The sequence below is a fragment of the Poecilia reticulata genome, linkage group LG1, assembly GCF_000633615.1.
Source record: "Poecilia reticulata strain Guanapo linkage group LG1, Guppy_female_1.0+MT, whole genome shotgun sequence".
In the NCBI taxonomy this organism is placed as follows: Eukaryota; Metazoa; Chordata; class Actinopteri; order Cyprinodontiformes; family Poeciliidae; genus Poecilia; species Poecilia reticulata.
This window is the reverse complement of record NC_024331.1, coordinates 26,069,435-26,088,268: the sequence shown is the minus strand read 5'-3', so window position 1 is coordinate 26,088,268 and position 18,834 is coordinate 26,069,435. Positions and strand designations below refer to the sequence as shown.

The window sequence follows — 18,834 nt, the reverse complement described above, 5'->3', positions numbered from 1 at the left end:
TAGCAAAAAAGTAGAGGCTTGTTGTTATGTAAATAATTCCTTAATATTGATGAAAAGGTACTTGTTCCATTTGAAGATTATTTTTGCTTAATATAAAACATTTTTCCCATGTTATAAGTTAATTTATCTGACAATAGAACAAATACTTTTTCATCAATATTAAGGAATTATTTACTTAAATATGCCTCTGTATCTTGCTAAAAAATTACCTGTAAGTTAGTTTTGTCTTACTTCCAGTGTTGTAAAATATTTGCACCAAAATTACTTGGAAATATTTTGTGTTTTTGCAGTGTAGTTGCCAAGCTTCGCTGACTTCTGGAGGTAATTCAGACGTTTTCTTCAGAAAGTGTACACAAAAAAGCACCTCTACTGACATAAAACAAGTTTACAGAGGTGCGTAGTAACTAGTTACATTTACTCTGGTCGTTTTGCTTCGCTTTTTACTTTTATTTGAGTAAGAATCACTATTATGTCTTGTGTACATTTCTGACAACCCTAGAATAGAATAGAATCACTTTATTTATCCTCCATGGCTAACTGAGTGAACAAATAGCAGACAAATAATAAAAAGTCAAACAATATAAAAGCAAACAGTTGAAATAGAAATAAAAATACAGCAAATGAAGGACAAACCTAAGCATTTTTCTTTTGCCTGAATCTGTTATGTTGTATTTATTTTTATTACAGTGCAGAATTTGAACTTTAACATTTTAAAATATTAACTCAGATGTTAAGATCAGTGACTCAGTACTTGAGTAGCCATTGTACCAAATACATTTTTACTTGAGTAATCTCTTGGGTGGCCACTTTTCACTCGAGTAAAAATATGTTGTGCTTCTCTCGAGTAAAAACATAATTCAGTTCAGTTTATGCTTTTTTTCTTTTGATGAACAAAAGAAGAAAAGCAAACGTCTTCTGTAACTTTGAAATATTGTCCAATTAAAACAGTGTTTTAACTGGATTGACAAAATAAAGAGGCAGCTAGTAATGATCAACAATCTTTATTTTTTTGGACAGTACAAAAACAGTCAAGAGGGCAGAAGAGCTGAATGAAACAAACAGTGAAAATCTAAAATGAAACATCAAGCGTCAGTAAAGTGGTTACAATATCATTTGCGTTGACTTTAAATTAAACCTGAAAGATTTTATAATAATGTTTTCAAGCCGTTTCCCAAAAGACCATAAACCAACAAAAATACAGAGACACAATTTAAAATATGTTAAAAAGTTCCCAAAGTGTTAAATGTTAAAATATTGACTTAGGAGTACATGCGTCTTACATTCAAAAAAGTAGTAAATTCAGCCACTTGGTGGCGCTGTAGAAAGATGTTGCATATCCTCAACAACGGTTTGGTAAAAACTTTATTGCCCACATAATGGAAAATTGCTGGTTTACAGTGTCAGAGGTTTACAGTTCGTTGTTTAAAAACATAGAAAGATTACTACTTAAGACACAAGACAAGGGTTTCAAAAGCTTCTCACATCTACATCTGTAGATAAAATTACAGATTATTTCTAATCATGAGATATTTAAGAAGGAAGTGACCTGATTTTAAAAGAGAAGATGTAAAAATGTAATCCCACAGTTTGTCTCTTGTTTTTTAATCCAGTGTTTTTGTCAGAGCTACAGAGGGACTCCAGCGTTACACCGGACCTTGGCGTTACTAGTATTTAGAGTGAAGGACATACTGGTATCCTGCTGCTGTGAATCTCTGCACTGCTTTAAAAACACAGTACTAACAAGAGGTATTTTTCTATTTATTTTAAATAGAAACATTTCTATTTACTTTAAATAGAAACATAAGGCAAATTAAAAATTATTACCACTTTCCCAGAGTTTTTCTGAAGGTGCTCCTTGAGAGGAAATCCTCCTCTGAAGGAGAACGCAGCCAGAGACGCATAAGATATTCAAAAACGTGACAGGAATCCATAAATGCACTTTGTGTTTAACGAATTTAATTTCAGTTTTTAGAAACCTCACACTCCCAAGGTGTTTTGTTCCTCTTCCATCAGAAGTCATTTCTAGTCCAGAGGACTTTGGAAGATGAGTCTGACAAAACCGGTGTCTCCCCTGAGAGGGTGGATGCAGAACGGACAGGCGGCGTGGAACGCGTGGGTGCCGTGCGGCAGCAAGATCTGACTCCAGTACGCCGTCGTCTTCTCCGAACAGACGTGGCCGCAGGGGACGAAGGCGTGAGTGGGGCCCTCGGCGTCTACGTAGAAGGCCGGCTCACAGCCCAGCCACAGCGGCACGTAGGGCCCCTGCGCTCGGCACATGGGACACTCTCGCTCCTGGCACTCCGCCTCCACCTCGGGCGCCCGCCGGCCTCCCCAGCAGTGGTAGCCGTGGACATGTCCGCAGCGCAAGTACGCCCACGGCTGCTTCTCGTCCAACACGTCCTTGCGTCGCATGCTGGGGAAGGCCAGGGTGTTGAAGCCGACGGGGCACTGGGGCCGGCCGGCGTTGAACTCCTGCCGCAGCGCCTCCAGGTGTTTGACCGTGGGGGTGCAAGAGAGGCCCTCCGCTGTACGCCACAGGAGCGTGGTGCCGCAGAGGTCAATCAGGGAGCCGTCCACCAGCTGGTTGCACTCAGAATCCACCTGCAAAACGCCAAGATGAGGACTTTAATGTTACACTGGAAGTCTGATGAATGTCCCTCAATATCCATGTGGGTGAAAGTCAGTTTTTTTTTTAAAGCTCCACTTCAATGGGATCAACACAAAAGTTTTACAAAAAATGTCAATGTTTTCTGTCCCGTTTCTCAAACTTCCTTCATGAAAAGAGTTACTGAAACAAACAAATCTTCCAATAACATTGTAACTTATTGGTTGGGTCTGTATGTTGAGAAATAAACCAGATTAATGTATGTTTACGGAAGCGCTACCCACCATCTTGCCTCTCTGCTGAGCAGATCTGGTCTCTCGCAGTGTAAAGACGTTTCCGCAGACAGAGATTTCCCTCCACACACCCGGTCTGGAGTCCTGGGCGAAACCCTGCCGAGGATGCATGACCAGAACTCCGTTTGTGGTCAGCCCGTCCATGTGACCGTCATGTATTCTCCACTTGGCTGCCTTCTCCTGTGACAAGAACATTATGCAAATCTTAGAAAGTAAGCAGTGAAGAATCGCAGCGCTAAAATAGACGTAGCTTTCGAGGTTCTTGAATCGTACCCCGAGGAAGATGTTTTTGGAGGAGTCGAAGCCTGCAGCGTAGATCCGAGCAGAATAAGGCGGGTTCCTCTGGCAGATGATGCGGCAGGCGAAGCGGGAGATTGTGCTCTGAATTGTCTGAGCGTCAGTGAGGCTCTGCCCGGCCGGTACAGTGTCTGTGACCACAAAGTCGATGGGATTCTCTGTGGAACGGCCGATCTGTAACCAAGTGTACATTTACAGAGCAAAGACTTAGTAAGGACCCCGTCCCATTTCCTTTTATTGTTTGGCGTATCTCAGTGATGTTTCGTTGGACAGTAAATTGTCCCAGAAGTTATTGCGATAAACAATATTATTTTGAGACCATTTTCAAGTAATATATCATCAACGGCATAATAATGCAAATGCACATTCTAAAACATTAATAAACATTCAACACAAGAACTGGGAGACATTTTAAATATCCAAAATAAACAAACAGAACATAATAACTAAAATGAATTATGAAGTCTCTAAACTAAAATGTCCTTCAAAATTAGAAGGTTTAGTTGAGGCAAATGGACCAGAATGAAAACTTTTATTATCCCATTTTTGACAGAAAGAGAAAAGACAAAAATGATAAATCATGCAAATGGAAACTGAGCTCATTTTAATTTGTGGGCATCTACAGCCCACATTTCTACAAATTGATTATTTAAAAGAAGTTACATGGATGATCAGGGAAACATTTGAGAGATAAATGGGTTTAATGGGACTTTGCATAAATCAGATGGTTGAATAACAGATTAAAAACAAAAAATTATTTTATTGTTGAACTTGGATATTCAATAACTTGGCAGAAAAAAGTTGTTGAATCTAATTTTTACAGACTCTACAATTAACTCAATGAAAACTTTTAATAGAGTTCCACAAGTTGTAACGTGACATACAGTGAAAACGTTTAAATTGTGAATATTTTCCATGATGTCTGAAACATGCTGCAAATAAAAACTAATAAAACGAAGAAAATGTCCTGCGTCTACAGAAAAACTATTTAGTTGAAATTCAAAAAATACTTTATTAATCCCAAAGGGAAATTCAATGTTGTCGTAACTCATTGATTTAGATTTTCAAAGAGTTATTGAAGATGACAAAGACATAAAAAATAATAATAAATGATAAATAAAAATGATAAAATGTTGTATTTTATTTAAAACATAATAAAGTCACCTGTAGAAGATTATACCCAACAATCATGGACATCTAACTTTGACAGTCATTAATTGATGCACAATTTAATAACACTATTTTACAGCCATGATACAAGTTAAGATAGCAAGCAATAAAAATAAAACTTTAATCTTGATGTGCTAGCAAGGTGAGAATGGAGGCTACACACCTGGAACATGTCTGTGTTGCTGTCATGCGTGTACTCCACCACTACAGTATGCGCCCGAGACAGTGTGTACGATATGCTGTGCTGTTCCTTGTTGCTGATAGCCTTTAAAAACACACAAAGGGTTACAAAATATTTAAAACATAAAGAATCAAACATGTATAAAACTGTCCTTGAGACTTAAGAGGCAGAGGTGAGAAAATGTACGCAATAAGGATCTTCCAGCTGCCTTTTATTTCCATAGTCACAGTAGTAAAGGTTGCATCAGAGGCTCGAATCAGTGTGATGCAAATGGACTCGTGTGTTTGAGTTCTCACCTTGGCAGCCTGAGGAGTGCAGGATGTGTGCACGGTGCTGGGTTTCACGCCATTCGCCTTGTTTTTGCGACACAGAGCGAAGCGGCTTTTCCTCCTCCCTCTCTCACCAGACGGCAGAGAGCCATTACACCTGAACACAGACAACAGCAGCAGCAGCTTATCAACAACTCACTGCGCCAGCAAATAATCAGACAAGAGCTGGGAGACAAACCAATTTAATCAAATCTTTGCTTTTTGATGATTTAATTTCTGGAAATGTTTCTTTGTTTTGTTTTACATATGTTCACCTCTGGTTTCCATAGATTAGAATAATGTTTGAACGCCCACGGCGGCGGCCATCTTGTTTGATGAGCTTCTATTTATTTGAACTTTGAATTCAGGTGAATTAAGACAGATATTCCACCAGACAATGAAACATCATTAAGTTGTAATAGCACAAGATAAAAGTCGTACAACAATAAATCAATAAATTGAAAATAATAATAAAGGTATGTTATTGCAAGAATAAAGTCAATAATACGAGAATAAAGTTGAGATCATACAAGATCAGTTGTACAATAAAGTTATAAAAATATGAGAATAAAGTCGTAATAAAATATCAAAATAAAGTCAATTTTACAAGAATAGTCAAAAAATGTGAGAGAGAAGTCTTAATAACATGAAATCAAAGTCTTACAGAGTCGGAATAATATCAGAATAAAGCCATATTATTCAAGAATAAAATTGTAATGATACTAAATTAAAGTTGTATGACAGTAAAGCCAGAATAATACGTGAAAAAGTCACAAAATTATCAGAATAGTTGTAAAACTAGGAGAATAAATTAGTAATTTTATGAGAACTCCCAACATGAAAAATAAAAATTTAAATGTGAAGTTAAACTTTGGTATCTGTTTTATAAATAAGGAAATACTTCACCTTTAAACACATCAACATCAAATAGACTGTCTATTTGGAAGAAAAAACACACAGACAGATGTTACATCTTGATAAATTAAATAAAAGCCACTTTTTGAAAATATTTTCTGTCATTTGTGATTTTGTTTTTAGAAAAACTGAGAGGGAAAAAAAGAAGATTAAAATCAGAAATTTGACTTGGTATGAAAAAAAATGACATTTAATTTTATCTTGCAGACAAGATATGCAGTCGTATCTACAAGCTCTTTAAGATCTATTAGTGTTTCAGGGTTTTTATGGAAATCCCAAGGAAACTAATCATCACGTACGGTTTTAAAGGTTTCCATAGCAACCATCCAATCATAAGGCATAGATAAAACTCTTTACAGTATAAACACAACACAGGACTAAAGTTACACAGTTGAGCTCTATAATGCTGCACAGAAGCGTTTCAACAAGTCTGGGCCTTCACTTTACGGCAGGTTTAAGGAGTGACATAAGTGCAGAAGATGGATTAGCAAACAACTGATGGTGTCAGGACATGATACTGTGGAATATAGTGCAGATATCTGTTAAAGGTGTTAGTTCTGTGTCCGTCATACAGCGACAGTCTTCAGTCAGAGGCTTCTTCAGATTTGTTGCAGGACTGACTGCTTCCTTGATCCATCCTGACCCTCAGCATCAACATCCACAACCACTCTGAAGAGACTTGGATGGTATGAGTTAGGACAACATTTAATTTCCCTTTGAGATAAATATTTTTGAATCAAATTTAGAGACATCCAGCTCAACTAATACAAAGCTGGTTCTGAATTCAGTAATTCAACCCTATAGGGTTACGAACTGAATATGTGTGAAGTGGTGAAGGGGGTGGAGTTGAACATGGAAGAACAATCATAATGAAGGGGCAACCAAAACAGCTGCTACGTGAACACGTTAGAGTAGGAATTAAATTCTTAAAGCATGCATGTCTAATGGTGCATTCACACCAGCCCTGTTTGGTCCACTTCCATCAAACTCTAGCTGGTTTGTCTAGAAAGCCCGGTTCATTTGGGGAGGAGCGAATGCACAAACTCTGATGTGGAACAAACAAGCAAACTCTTGGGTCTCGGTTTGGTTGAAGTGAACTCTGGAGCGTTTCGAATGCAAATGTGAACGCCAAGTGGACCAGAGACCACTCCAAAAGGAGGAAGTGGACTATAGCGCAAAGCATTCTGGGAAAATACAAACAAAACAATTGCACAGACTTTGTCTTTTACCAAAGGCAAAAGAGAAATCCTAGACCCGCCAAAGTCTGGCGCCATTCCGTTTATGTTTACATTTTGTGAAGAAGGAAGTTGCACTCAGCGTCTTCTTCAGATGTTTTTGTCAGTTTCCTCCAGTGGTTCCTGGTGCAGCGCCACCACAGGTGAGGAGGTGAACAGGTTTTTCAGAGGGTTTGGTTTATTTGACATAGTGTAGTGTGAAAGCGAACTGCACCAGCTGGAAATGTAGCAAATGATGCAACTTTGGTTCCCAATCAGGTGTGAAAACACCGTAAGGTTTTGTCATTTCAAATATTCCTCAGATAATTAAGACACTCTCTAATTTCTTTATGCATCACATAAGCTGCATGCTATTTTATGCTAGTAATAATCAAAGAACTACACTATTTTACATTTGTGATGGTTGGTGGACAGAATAGGCTCCTTCCTGGCGTATCTCCCAACACAACCGGTTGGTCTCTAGATGGCAGCTAACGGTTGCTATGGAAACGGTGAACCCAAGATGCCTCAGTTTAGACATTTTGCTTCCCTTTCCATCCTGTTCATTGTGTGTGGTGATAAGATAGACATGGCTGGCTCCTTGCCCAGTCTGGTGACCAGTAGATAAAAGAAAAGCGCTGCAGTTTCACGTCATATTTATCCCCCAGGAAAACAAAGTTATGGATTACTAATTAAAGGTTCCTAGAAACTCAGATGAGCTGAAAGTAAAATAAATTGAATAATTCAGTTCTATTCATTCGTCAATAGCTAACTTAAATCAGGAGGTTTTGCTAATCTTAAACAGAAAATGATCTCCAACAACTAGCAAATTATTGCTAAAACTGTCACATATTTCATACATTTTGGACATGCAGTTAAATTAACATTAACATGTTGTCTCTTTATAAGTTTTGCATCTGTTGGAGATAAATATATTCTTAAATGGATTTTACTCAGAAATCCTTCTCCTAATGTCCGTAGGTGCAAATTGTAACAAAGGTTTTCTCTGTAATATATTTTGTTCAAATGCTAACTGGAGAAATCTTTGTAGAAGAACGAACACTTTCTATCCAGATTCAAGACGAGGCTGCAGAGATTTGGCGATTCATAATCAGTCCACTGAAACAACAAGGACAGCAAACAAATCTAACTTTAATTAGTTTGCTAAACACCACAAAGAATATTGTCTTATAAACTCCATGACATTTAAGATGACAGAAGCCTTAATTAAAAAGTCAGTTTAGTTGGAGGTTATCTTCAGAGCCAGACTTTAAGCCGCAGGTCAAGTAAACAGGAGCTCAGTTAAAAGCCAAGCTATTCTCTTAATGGATAATGCACACTTCCTGCAATTCAGACCCAGAAACTCCCTCCCTCCTTTTATAGACAAGGTCAAACCACCCCCACTTCCAATGTGGCTCCACTGAATCAAACCAAACTCGGCTTCTGTTTGCATAAACTATATGGCTCTTTAAAATGAAGCCTTATGAGTAGAATAATTGCCGGGTTGCAAAGCCTCCCAGACTGTTTAATTTCATATGGGGACAGTACAATGCAAAAGCAAACAAAAAGTCTCACACCGCAGTGGCCACAACTTTCCTGACGTCCTTCGACTTCCCTGAACCGCAGTGAATGGCTCAGAGTCAGGAAGTCAGCTGAATTCTTTGCTGTGGTCGGGTTTCTCAACACTTGACTGGATTTAAGCTGAGTTACGCAGCAGCCAAATAATAAACCGATAGATTGAGCCAAGACCCAGTGTTGCCAGTTATGATTACACGAGTGCTTGTTTTCATAAATACGAGTGTAACCAGAGCTTTTTTTGTCCGCGTGATGCTAGAAAAGTAAGAGTGTTTTCATTAAACGTGTAATGAAAACACAGTGCAAGCTTGATTTCTTGTGACAATCAAACGGTTTTTCAGAGGGGAAGATGTTCCCTATGCACCAGTACAAACTGTAAATTGTTTCTAATAAATTACTGGTTTCCAGTACTCGTCCAGATGTAGTATTTTGTAAAGGTGCACCAATTTATCGGTGCCGATTTCCTTAATTTTGGGGGAATCAGAGATCGGCCGATTTTTACATGTGAAGCCGATCTTATCCACCAATGTCATCAACCTTAGCAAAGGTCTAAAATTCAACCACTGTGCTTTTCTTTTCTCCTGTGAGAGAGGTTTGACTGACAAACCGGCCGACCAGATCATGTCTGCGCATTTACACTTAACAGTAGTCACCCCATTGCTGCCAATTCAGCAACTTTCTTTACATATTGAGCAACATTTCAGATAAAAAAAAATGGTAGCAGCCAAAATCGGAATCAGTAAGTTAGGCTTTTTAATAGATCGGTAATCGGCGATCGGCCAGAAAACTGCAATCGGTGCATCCCTAGTATTTTGCATAGTTTTCTGTGTTTTCATAACATGGCAAAAACACAAAATCTCACCAACTTTTTTTGTCTAATGCAAATGTCTTAGTCCATTTGAAGATAAAACTACTTTACAAGTAACTTTCTTTAACAAGATATTACCTTACTTTAAGTAAGTAATGCTTTGGTATTGATTTTAAAAAGCATTAATTCCATCAGATTATTTCACTTGTAACAAAAAAAACAAGTTAAACTAGAACTTTTTCATCAATATTAAGGAATTATTAGTCTGAAACAAGCTCCTATGTCTTGCTAAGAAGTTAATTGTAAGTTAGTTTAGTTTTATTTAAAGTGAAATAAGATATTGGCAGTAGAAACCAGACCAAAACTACATGGTAGGATTTTGAGTTTTTGCTTTGTGAAACCTGGAATGAGTCCAAACAACAATCTAGTGCTGTCCCTTCTATTTACCCATGAGTTTCTTAAGAGAGGGAACAATCTTCTACAACCTACTTTTTTACTCACAGCACCTGATGAGATCCATAGATGTTACTTTTTTTTAAACCATAGCTTATCAGAACTCAGTTGCAAGTTTTAGCAGTGAGAAAAAAACGCTGATATTCTTGCAATGCATCAAGTACGACAAAAAGGGAAGTTATGTTTTCTGTTAGCAGTACAAACACATTTTTCTAATATGGGAACTAAACTGGAAACTGACTAAAAAAAACCCTACAGCATTCTTTTCTTGGGATTATGGCACATTTACCAATCTTTAAAAAAGCTCATGTTTGATATCTTTTTATATTTAGTAAAGTTGTGACATCTGTTTTTCCCCTAACCAAGACCGAGACTTCAAGTGAAACCAAAACCATATCAGTTTTTATCTCTGCTTGTTTGGACAACTTTTAATTCCTTGTATGCAGGTTTAAATCAAGTTTTTAATTGTTTCAACCATTTGTCTGCCAATTTATTTTTTAGTTTTTTGAAACTGCTTAGTAAATTAAAATAGTTTTATAAAAATCGAGAACATGTCTTAATTTACTGCAAATGAACATCCAACCTGGGAAAAAAAGGTATGTGGCATAGTGACTTTAAAAAATGCAATGAAAGCAGGTTTTTGTTTGAGCATTTCAAGTCAACTAAGGTTTCTGTCCCACTTATTTTATTTTGTTGCACTTTAAAACACTTGCTTAAAACTAAAACACAGTTATATTCAAAGTAAGACTTGCATATCTGTCGTATGCTGGCATAAAGTGGCATGAAAACTAAGCACATTTTTCTCAATTAGTTAATTTTGAGAACACTACAGCTTCAGTTTTCCTTTTCTTGCAGTGTCAAGTTTATTTTTTATTTTTTTACTTCTTGTTTCCATTATTTTGTTAGTTTCACTCATGATAACAGCCTCGATTCAGATCAGTCACCTCTTTGTTGTTTGTACCGAATGTTGCAGCCTGAAGGGACCTTAGTGACAAAGTACTGAAGTTCTGTCCTTCCCCCACTGGCGTCCTGTTTGTTACAAGCCAGATTTTAAGATTGTTTTAGTCGTCTATGGTTTGACTCTTGTTTACTTTAAGGAACTTTTATTATAGTCCAGCCAAAGTACTTAGCGCCATTACCCAGATGATCCTGGACGTCCCGCAAACCAAAAATGAAAACAGACGTTCTTTTATAGTGAAGTTTGACACAATGATGTGTTTTAAACTAGACTTTACACATTAGATCATTTGTATATTTTTCTTCCCATTTTAGCAATGCATGCTTCATTGTTTATGCCACTTTCAGTGACATTTCTAAAACCCAAAACAGTCAGCATCTTACCCCAGCACGATGAGCTCTCCATATCTGACTGGTCCTTTGGTGGAAGCCGGGGAGGGCGAGATGTTTTCCTGACCCAGTGAAAACATCTGTGCAGCCCTTTGAGGGATCATGTGAGGACTTTCCCACTTCGAGTTATCCCTTCGAGGAATGTCAGAGCACCTCCATCTGATGACGAAAATCAATAGTCAAGCTTATGGAAGACAAGAATAATCAAACAAGTTTCCTCAACCAACCAAAGAGGACGTCATTCTACATTTTTCATTTAAAATTCAAAAAACCTTTTTGCACATTTATGCACAACATGCAAAGAGAAAGGCTTCAACACGGCCCCACTCACAGCTTCAATACTCCTTGATACACCCACACCGTCTTTGTACTCGGGGCAACACTGGTAAACAATGTATGCATTCACCCAGCACACTGAGTGGGGTTGTGAGGTGTAAAATGGAGGCGATTTACGTCTGCAGCAGGGTGACTCACTAAGCAGCACGCTGGTATTGATGTAAAAATGCTTTGTACCAAGAAAAAGAAAGAAACAAGTTCAGCATTCATGCAAAAGCTTATTTATGATGTCATGACCCGCAAAGGGTAGAAACGCAACTTACGCTGCTGGCTAATAGGACAAATTCTGCAGTAAATCTGTAACTCCAGTTCGTTCTCAACAGAGAATTATCACCTATTAACATCGTCATCTTCCCATTTTTTGACATCGAGAGGGTCAATGAACAGGTATATGGCATAGTGACTTTCAAAAATGCAATGAAAGCAGGTTTTTGTTTGAGCATTTCAAGTCAACTTTAAGGTTTCTGTCCCACTTATTTTATTTTGTTGCACTTTAGAACATTTGCTTATAACCAAAACACAGTTTTGGTTGTAGCAGGGAGAAATGCTTGGATTTTCAAGATATGCTGTGAAAAATGTTCCCAAATCAGGTTCCCTTGGTCTGGAGCCACAATGGAGGAGCCACTGCGGTGTGTGGAAATGTTTTGTTTGTTAATATTATCCAAAAGCCCTGCGACAGACTGGCGACCTGTCCAGGGTGAACCGTGCCTCTCGCCCGAAACGTTAGCTGGAGAGGCGCCAGCGACCCTCCCAACCCCACTAGGGAAAATGGATGGATGGATGAATATTTTCCAAAGTTTTTTATTGATAACTGCAGTTATCAAAAGGTAAAAAAACACCTACTATCCAAACCAATTGAGTATAAGGCCAGTTGTGATGGTTACCAATTATCATAAGCAGTCCTATAACTGGCAATATACAATGTTTAATTATGTTTGACATATTGATATTCCTTTTATAGTCTTATTCTTTGAAAGCTGCCTTCAAATAAAAAAATATATATTATATGCATTTTACTTTGCTGTGGAGGAATTCTGACCCTCTCTTAGCGGGATTATTTTATTTTATTTAACCAGGTAAGTTGAGTGAGACCAAATTCTCATTTACAACAACAAGCTGTTCAGAAAAAAAAAATCATACACCATACATCATTTAAAAATATAAAAACAAACAGAAAAATAGATAAATAAAAATGCAACCGTTAATTCAGATTTATTGGAGTTTTCCAGCATGATTGGCCTGTATTTTGTTCCTCATCGACATTTCAGGCATACCGTATGGTTGCCTACATGTGCCAGGGTAGATCTCATCTATATGAGATTCTGATTGTGTGACTTTAATAAATCAAGACTGAATCCAGCATCAAAGTTGATGTAAAAGACTACATCCATACAGCAGGCAAATACGACCAAAATGCAATTTTACTTCACCCAAAAAGAAAAAAACCTCTGATTTTTGCCACTTCCCTGAGATACTAAATCGGAGAGGTATCCAATAGTTTTTAAAGCACCTGAGAGCCTGAACGGCCACGTGGCATTTTATCCATCTTTTACATCATCGATGTGAGACAAGCGTCATAATTCTGCTTCAGAAGACGTCAGGCGCGGTAAATCTAGACATAAAACAATGGTGGAAAATGTATGTTTCATTACAATCCCACCACTTACAGTTCTGACTACGCATCCCAACAGATTTATCTACTGAAGCTGCAGTCAATGTCCCTATTCTTTTTTTTAAGCTTCTTTTATCTTGTCATCTAGTGACGATCCTGTCAATTTTAAAATCAATCCATAAATTGCCTCATCTATTATTACTTCTGCAAACAGTGTGCTCCTGCGTGACGTCCAAAACCTTCATTTTATTTATTTTAGCTATAAATATTTAGAATTGCGGGTGTAAAATTGATCACTGTCCTGCTGTACAACTCAAGTGTGTTGGCGAGTCATTTTTCTAGAGTTCACGGATCCATTATTATGGCAAATGGATCCAAGTCTGAAGGAAGCAAACTATCAAACATGGAGATGGCAGGGTGGATTAGAAAGATTGTGGTTAAAAACGTTTTTTTTTTTTCTGTAGGATTCTCTTTAATGAAAATATATACGTTGAGCGACTGAACCGTTGGGTAGTTGTTTTGCAATCATAATGTTGTAGATTAGATTCCAGCTTTCTTGCCGTCACGTCGATGTGCAAGGCCAGGCACTTATCCAAGTTGACTACCGACGTGTGTGAATTAGTGCATAAGTGTGTGTGTGTGTGTGTGTGTGTGTGAGTGTGTGTGTAAATGTGGCTCCAGTGTAAAGCGAATTGAGTGGTCATTATGTCTGGAAAAGCCCCATCTAATCTTTCGTATTTAGTGAAAAGCAGCTAAAGATCAGAGAGTAGAAAACTGGTAAGTTTATCCAAAAACCACAGCAAAGACTCTCAAGACGTTTTTGCTGCAAATTACCTCAGAATACCAGAGGTAAAAAAAAACTAGAGCGAAGAGACAGGAAACACAAGATTGCATCAGAAGATACTGATCATAAACTGAGAGAGAGAGAGAAAGCTAAAAGGTGTGAAAAAGTCACATGAGGGGGCTGAAAGGTTAAAAAAATCATTTGAAGTCAGATGATAGTTTAAAAGAAAACAGCACTTCTATAAATAAGTTTTAAAAGGGCTTCCTGTCAATTCTTTCTCATCAGAAAGATATTTTACAATATCAAGCAACACATTTAATTCAAATCAAAAAGTTTAAATTTGTGTATACGTTCAGTTAATCATTGACTGCAGCTTAAAATAAAATAATTATTTTGACAAAACTTCTGTTTCTGACATATGACCAATAAAAAAAGATTTTTAACAATAATTTGGGCCCTGGTAAAAACCATTGTTTGTGCAATAAACAGACGTGGCTCCTTTGCTATGAAATACAGAATCAATGCCCGTCCTGCAACTTATAGTAGGATGCAACTTGTATAGAAGTTTTGTTTTTTCCCGTCTTTATGACACAATTTTTACTGATCCATTAAATGCTGGGGTACACCAATTTATTGGAGCCAAATTTCTTAATTTTGGGAGATCGGAGGTCGTCTGATACTGGCATGTGAAGCCGATTTATCGACCTCAGCAAAGGTCTAAAAATCAATGACTGTCCTCTTCTGTTCTTCCATGAGAAAGGTTTGACTGATAGACCGGCCCGCCAGGTCATGTTTGCAGTTAATAGTCACACCAGTATTACCAACTCAGCAACCTTCTTACTACATTTAGTGACATTTCAGACAAATAATATTGGAATCGGCCAAAATCTGAATCGGCAAGTCATGCTTTTTAAAGATTGGTAATCAGCAATTGGCCAGAAAACTGCAGTCGATGCAGCCCTAGATAAATGCAAATCGTGGGCTGAGAGCAAGATGGTCATCTAGAGCAGGGGTGGGCAACTCCAGGCCTCGAGGGCCGGACTCCTGCAACTTTTAGATGGTCTCTACTTCAACACACCTGAGTCAAATATTGAGGTCGTTAGCAGGACTCTGGAGAACCTGACTTCACTTGGGAGGCGATTCAGCTGTTGGATTCAAATGTGTTGGACCAGGAAGACATCTAAGAGTTGCAGGACACCGGCCCTTGAGGACCAGGATTGCCCACCTCTGATCTAGAGGAACAAGTCCATGAAGAATCCACAGTACAGTTACGTTTCTACACTACAGTAGAGGTCAAATAGGTAATTAGAAATGAAGCTCCATGCAACGCAACCACTTCTTTATCACCCCGGATTTACGCTGCATGCGTCTCCCCTCTGTTGCGCATTTTGCAAGAATTAAAAAAAGAAGAGAAGACAGATCAATGGAAACATGCAAAACATATTCACCAATTACCAGGGTTTGATTGGTGCAATGTTAGTACAGATCTTCTGGAAAATTATAATACAACATTCCTGTTTTATAAGCAGCTAATAGTGATGTATTAGCATAAGCATGACTGGGGCTTGTGATCATTTTTTAAATATTTTTATGAGGGGATTCTGCATGAGTGTCATCTGCTTTTGTGCAGAACCATTTAAACCAAAATGAGTTTCTTCCTTACATCAACACCTCTAACAGAGCAGATTTACTCACATTTCTGACAAAAAAACATCACAAGGAATCAGGGAACAAGCGAGTCGTGCAGGAAAACACATTTAGTCACAGGAAGAAGTGGCTCATCTAGTTTGCATTTACTGTTCTGTCTAAATCAACATGAACAGGGAAAACTAGTTTACCAACACAGCCTCAAACTAAATCATACATCACGCATCACAAAGTATGCAGGAACTGAACAGGCTGATGTCTACTAATTATCCTGCAAAGTACACTAAAAAGGCAGAAATAAACACAGCAAAGGACACTGTTAAAGACTAAATTATAAAGTATTTAGTTTATATAATGTCAATCTGTCCTGAAACTTAAAGCGAGTTGCGTTACGTTTAAACCTGCAGTCGCAGTCACTTTTTGTTACGCGTCAAGTTTCAACATCTGCAAAATAAAAATAAATTAAAAGCTTATTTTAGGACTCTGTAACAGCTAACTCGACAGTTGCAAAGCGGTGGCAGGTTTCATCCGCTAAATTATTTATCCACAGAGGCAACAAACGACTCAGCAGGACTGAGTTTAGCCACAGCGAGGCCGCCGGACGGCTTTAGGCGTCATTCAGACCTGGATCATTTTTCTGCATGACTACGTTGCAAAAAAGCCGAGTCATCCAAAATCCTGACAGTGGTGAAGATGAAAGTCATTGTAAATAATATTAAGTGCAATATGCGTCTTTTTCAAAATCTTCTTACACTAAAAACAATTTTGTGACCAAAAAAAATGTTCATCAGTTCATCTGTACTTGTATAAAACAAGTACAGAGCTGGAATAAAAAAACATCACACAAAATACATCTTTTTAACCCGTTTCTGCTTGAAATATGTAAAACTTATCACTGTGATAATCATTTTCAGCAGGCAAAGAAGCAGAGAATGCCCATTTTTCAAAATAAAAATCATTTAATGTCATTAACCTATTTCTGAGAGCCATTCTTCCCAGTATCACAAACAACATGATCAAGAGCAAAGACTCTGAAAACTTGTAGGAAAAGGTCCCTTCTGGCCACTACACAAATTTCTGCTTTTCTGATATGCAGCCTCTAATCTCGAGTGTTATACAAGCCAAATTAAGCAGAGTTTCTGCACCCTGGTTCTGTTATTAGTAAGTGCGAGCCTACTGCAGGCAGGGAGAGAGTCCAGCTGTGGGTTTGTGGGCTCAGCAGCGACGGGCAGAAGAATGAAGCTGCAGCTGTCACGTCTAGACATTCTGTCCGACAACTGAAAAAGCAACAGCAACTCCGCTCGATTCTCACTGACCGTCTGGACTTTCTCCCGTTGACCTGGATTTCTCCGGTAGATTTTCTACCGGGCCAATCAGCGAACAGAAGAAAAAATTGTGAACAATGATATTGACGTTCTGAGTTGCTTTAGATTTGTGGTCTGGCTGTAGTTTTAGCAATGGCAGCGGAGGAAGCGAATATTTCCGATACTGGACTACGACCCTCTTGTTCGGCTTGGCACTTCTCTCTTTGCAGTACGAGATGGTTGTTTACGGCGCACGCGGTGAATTCTGGTAAACTTCGTAGCATTGAACTGGCGAATTACACACATAATGACCAAACGTTAGCGATTGGGTAAAATATAAAACTTCAAGAGTTCACGCCTCCAGCAAGCAATTGTTTCTCAGTGGCTGAGGGTCAAGATCCTCTGGACGAAGGCGAAGTGTAGTACAAGGAGCTGACTATTATCAGACTAGTGTTGATCCTGTCAACTTTAGCTTTAATCAGAATCTCGATTTTAGCATACAAATCTCCTTTTTAATTCAGGTTATTATCTGCTGCAGTTTACAAACATAGTCTCAAAGCTAGTTTCCGACAAATAAAGCAGAAAGACATAAATAAGAGCAACATTATTGGGATCAAAATAAAGCTTGTGTGAGCAAGTAGAAAAGAAAGTAAAGTGCAAATATTACATGACATAATGGTCTAAATACCACTTAATTTCATTTAGAAGAACAATTACTGAGTGTATTTTTGAATTGAACTGAATTCAAAAGGAAAATATTTAGCTAGTAATTAAGCATTTGAAATATATCTTTTTGAGCCACTGATTTATCTATTTTTTGTTGTTAAAAAAGAGACTGATATGGAGGACGTGGTAGGCTGAACCGAGACAGTCACTTTTATTCCACATTAACTGAGCATCCATTCATGCTCACTAAGATTAAACGTTGTTTAGGTTTCAGGTCAACCTTTGCCTGTGGAGATGGGTCGACGCGTCCATGGGCTTTTGATGCAATGGGGGGACAGTTGGAACAAAAAGGGCAGAGACCCAAGTTTCCAATGGGGAACAAAAGCAGCGTCTGCCGGGACAGATGCAGTGGTAGTGGGATGATGCATGCTAATCAGTTTGTGGTGCTGAACAAAGAAAGGCCAGCTGGTCAGTTTGGATGTGACGGACCAGTGATGTCAACTACAACTGAAGAGGAGACAAAAATAAAAATTATTAAGTTCAAGCATTGCCAGGGGCAACTTTCATGGATCCGTTGAGAGTTTAAATTCAGTGCAACCTAAATGAGTGTTTGCTGTGCCCTGTAATTAAAGGTTTGGATCAGCATTTCTAATTATTCACTGCTGTATAAATAAGCAGAACACAAAATTTTAAACTAAAAGTACAAGAAGAAGAAGTGTAAGGTCCTTTAAAAACAAAGAGTAACTAGATTTATATTTGAAGGTGAGGCAACAGAAAAATAAATAAACTATAAGTCAAGACAGGAGCCAACTTTCATCCCACAAGACTAATATTTAACGTTTAAGGACAAATGTTAGTCCTAACAAAGAGCTAACTATTAAAGCGATGAAAAAAAATACAGTAGTTTTAACATTTACCATAACTACGACCAACTATTTTAAGTTGTTTGGTCGGTTTAGTCAAAAGTAGCTCTTTGTTGTTAGCTTTTAATATGACTTGACGCCGACACTGAGGAAAAATAGGTGGTTAAAAGGAATGAGGGAAAGTTATATCATAAACAAATAAACTCACCGAAGTTACAGTCGTGTATAATCTCCCCCGGGTGGCTTTGTTCGGAAACTGAAATAGTTGGGGTTTTATTTTCTAAAAGAAAAACAACGATGAGCTTAAATATATAAATGTTGCCCTTATTGCAATATCCGCTGGTAGTTTAATGAGTTTGTAATCTTCGGAAAACTCGGAGGAAAAGACAGAAACTTGCTTCGTCTCTAAACTGACGCTGAGCTCTGACGAAACAGTAGTCGTTATAAACGGTTCCC

General features: G+C 38.1%; 1 protein-coding gene across 1 annotated transcript; it reads right to left on the bottom strand.

The window, feature by feature from the left end:
• Nucleotides 1-1,934: 1,934 nt before the first annotated feature.
• LOC103469849 (E3 ubiquitin-protein ligase pellino homolog 1-like) lies at nt 1,935-18,834 on the bottom strand. Its single transcript, XM_008417829.2, has 7 exons — nt 18,587-18,834; nt 11,161-11,325; nt 4,843-4,972; nt 4,529-4,630; nt 3,172-3,369; nt 2,890-3,078; nt 1,935-2,601 (listed from the first exon to the last, which is right to left on the bottom strand). Exons 2-7 carry the CDS (start codon nt 11,268-11,270, stop codon nt 2,023-2,025), a joined length of 1,308 nt encoding a protein of 435 aa, XP_008416051.1. The 5' UTR covers nt 11,271-11,325; nt 18,587-18,834; the 3' UTR covers nt 1,935-2,022.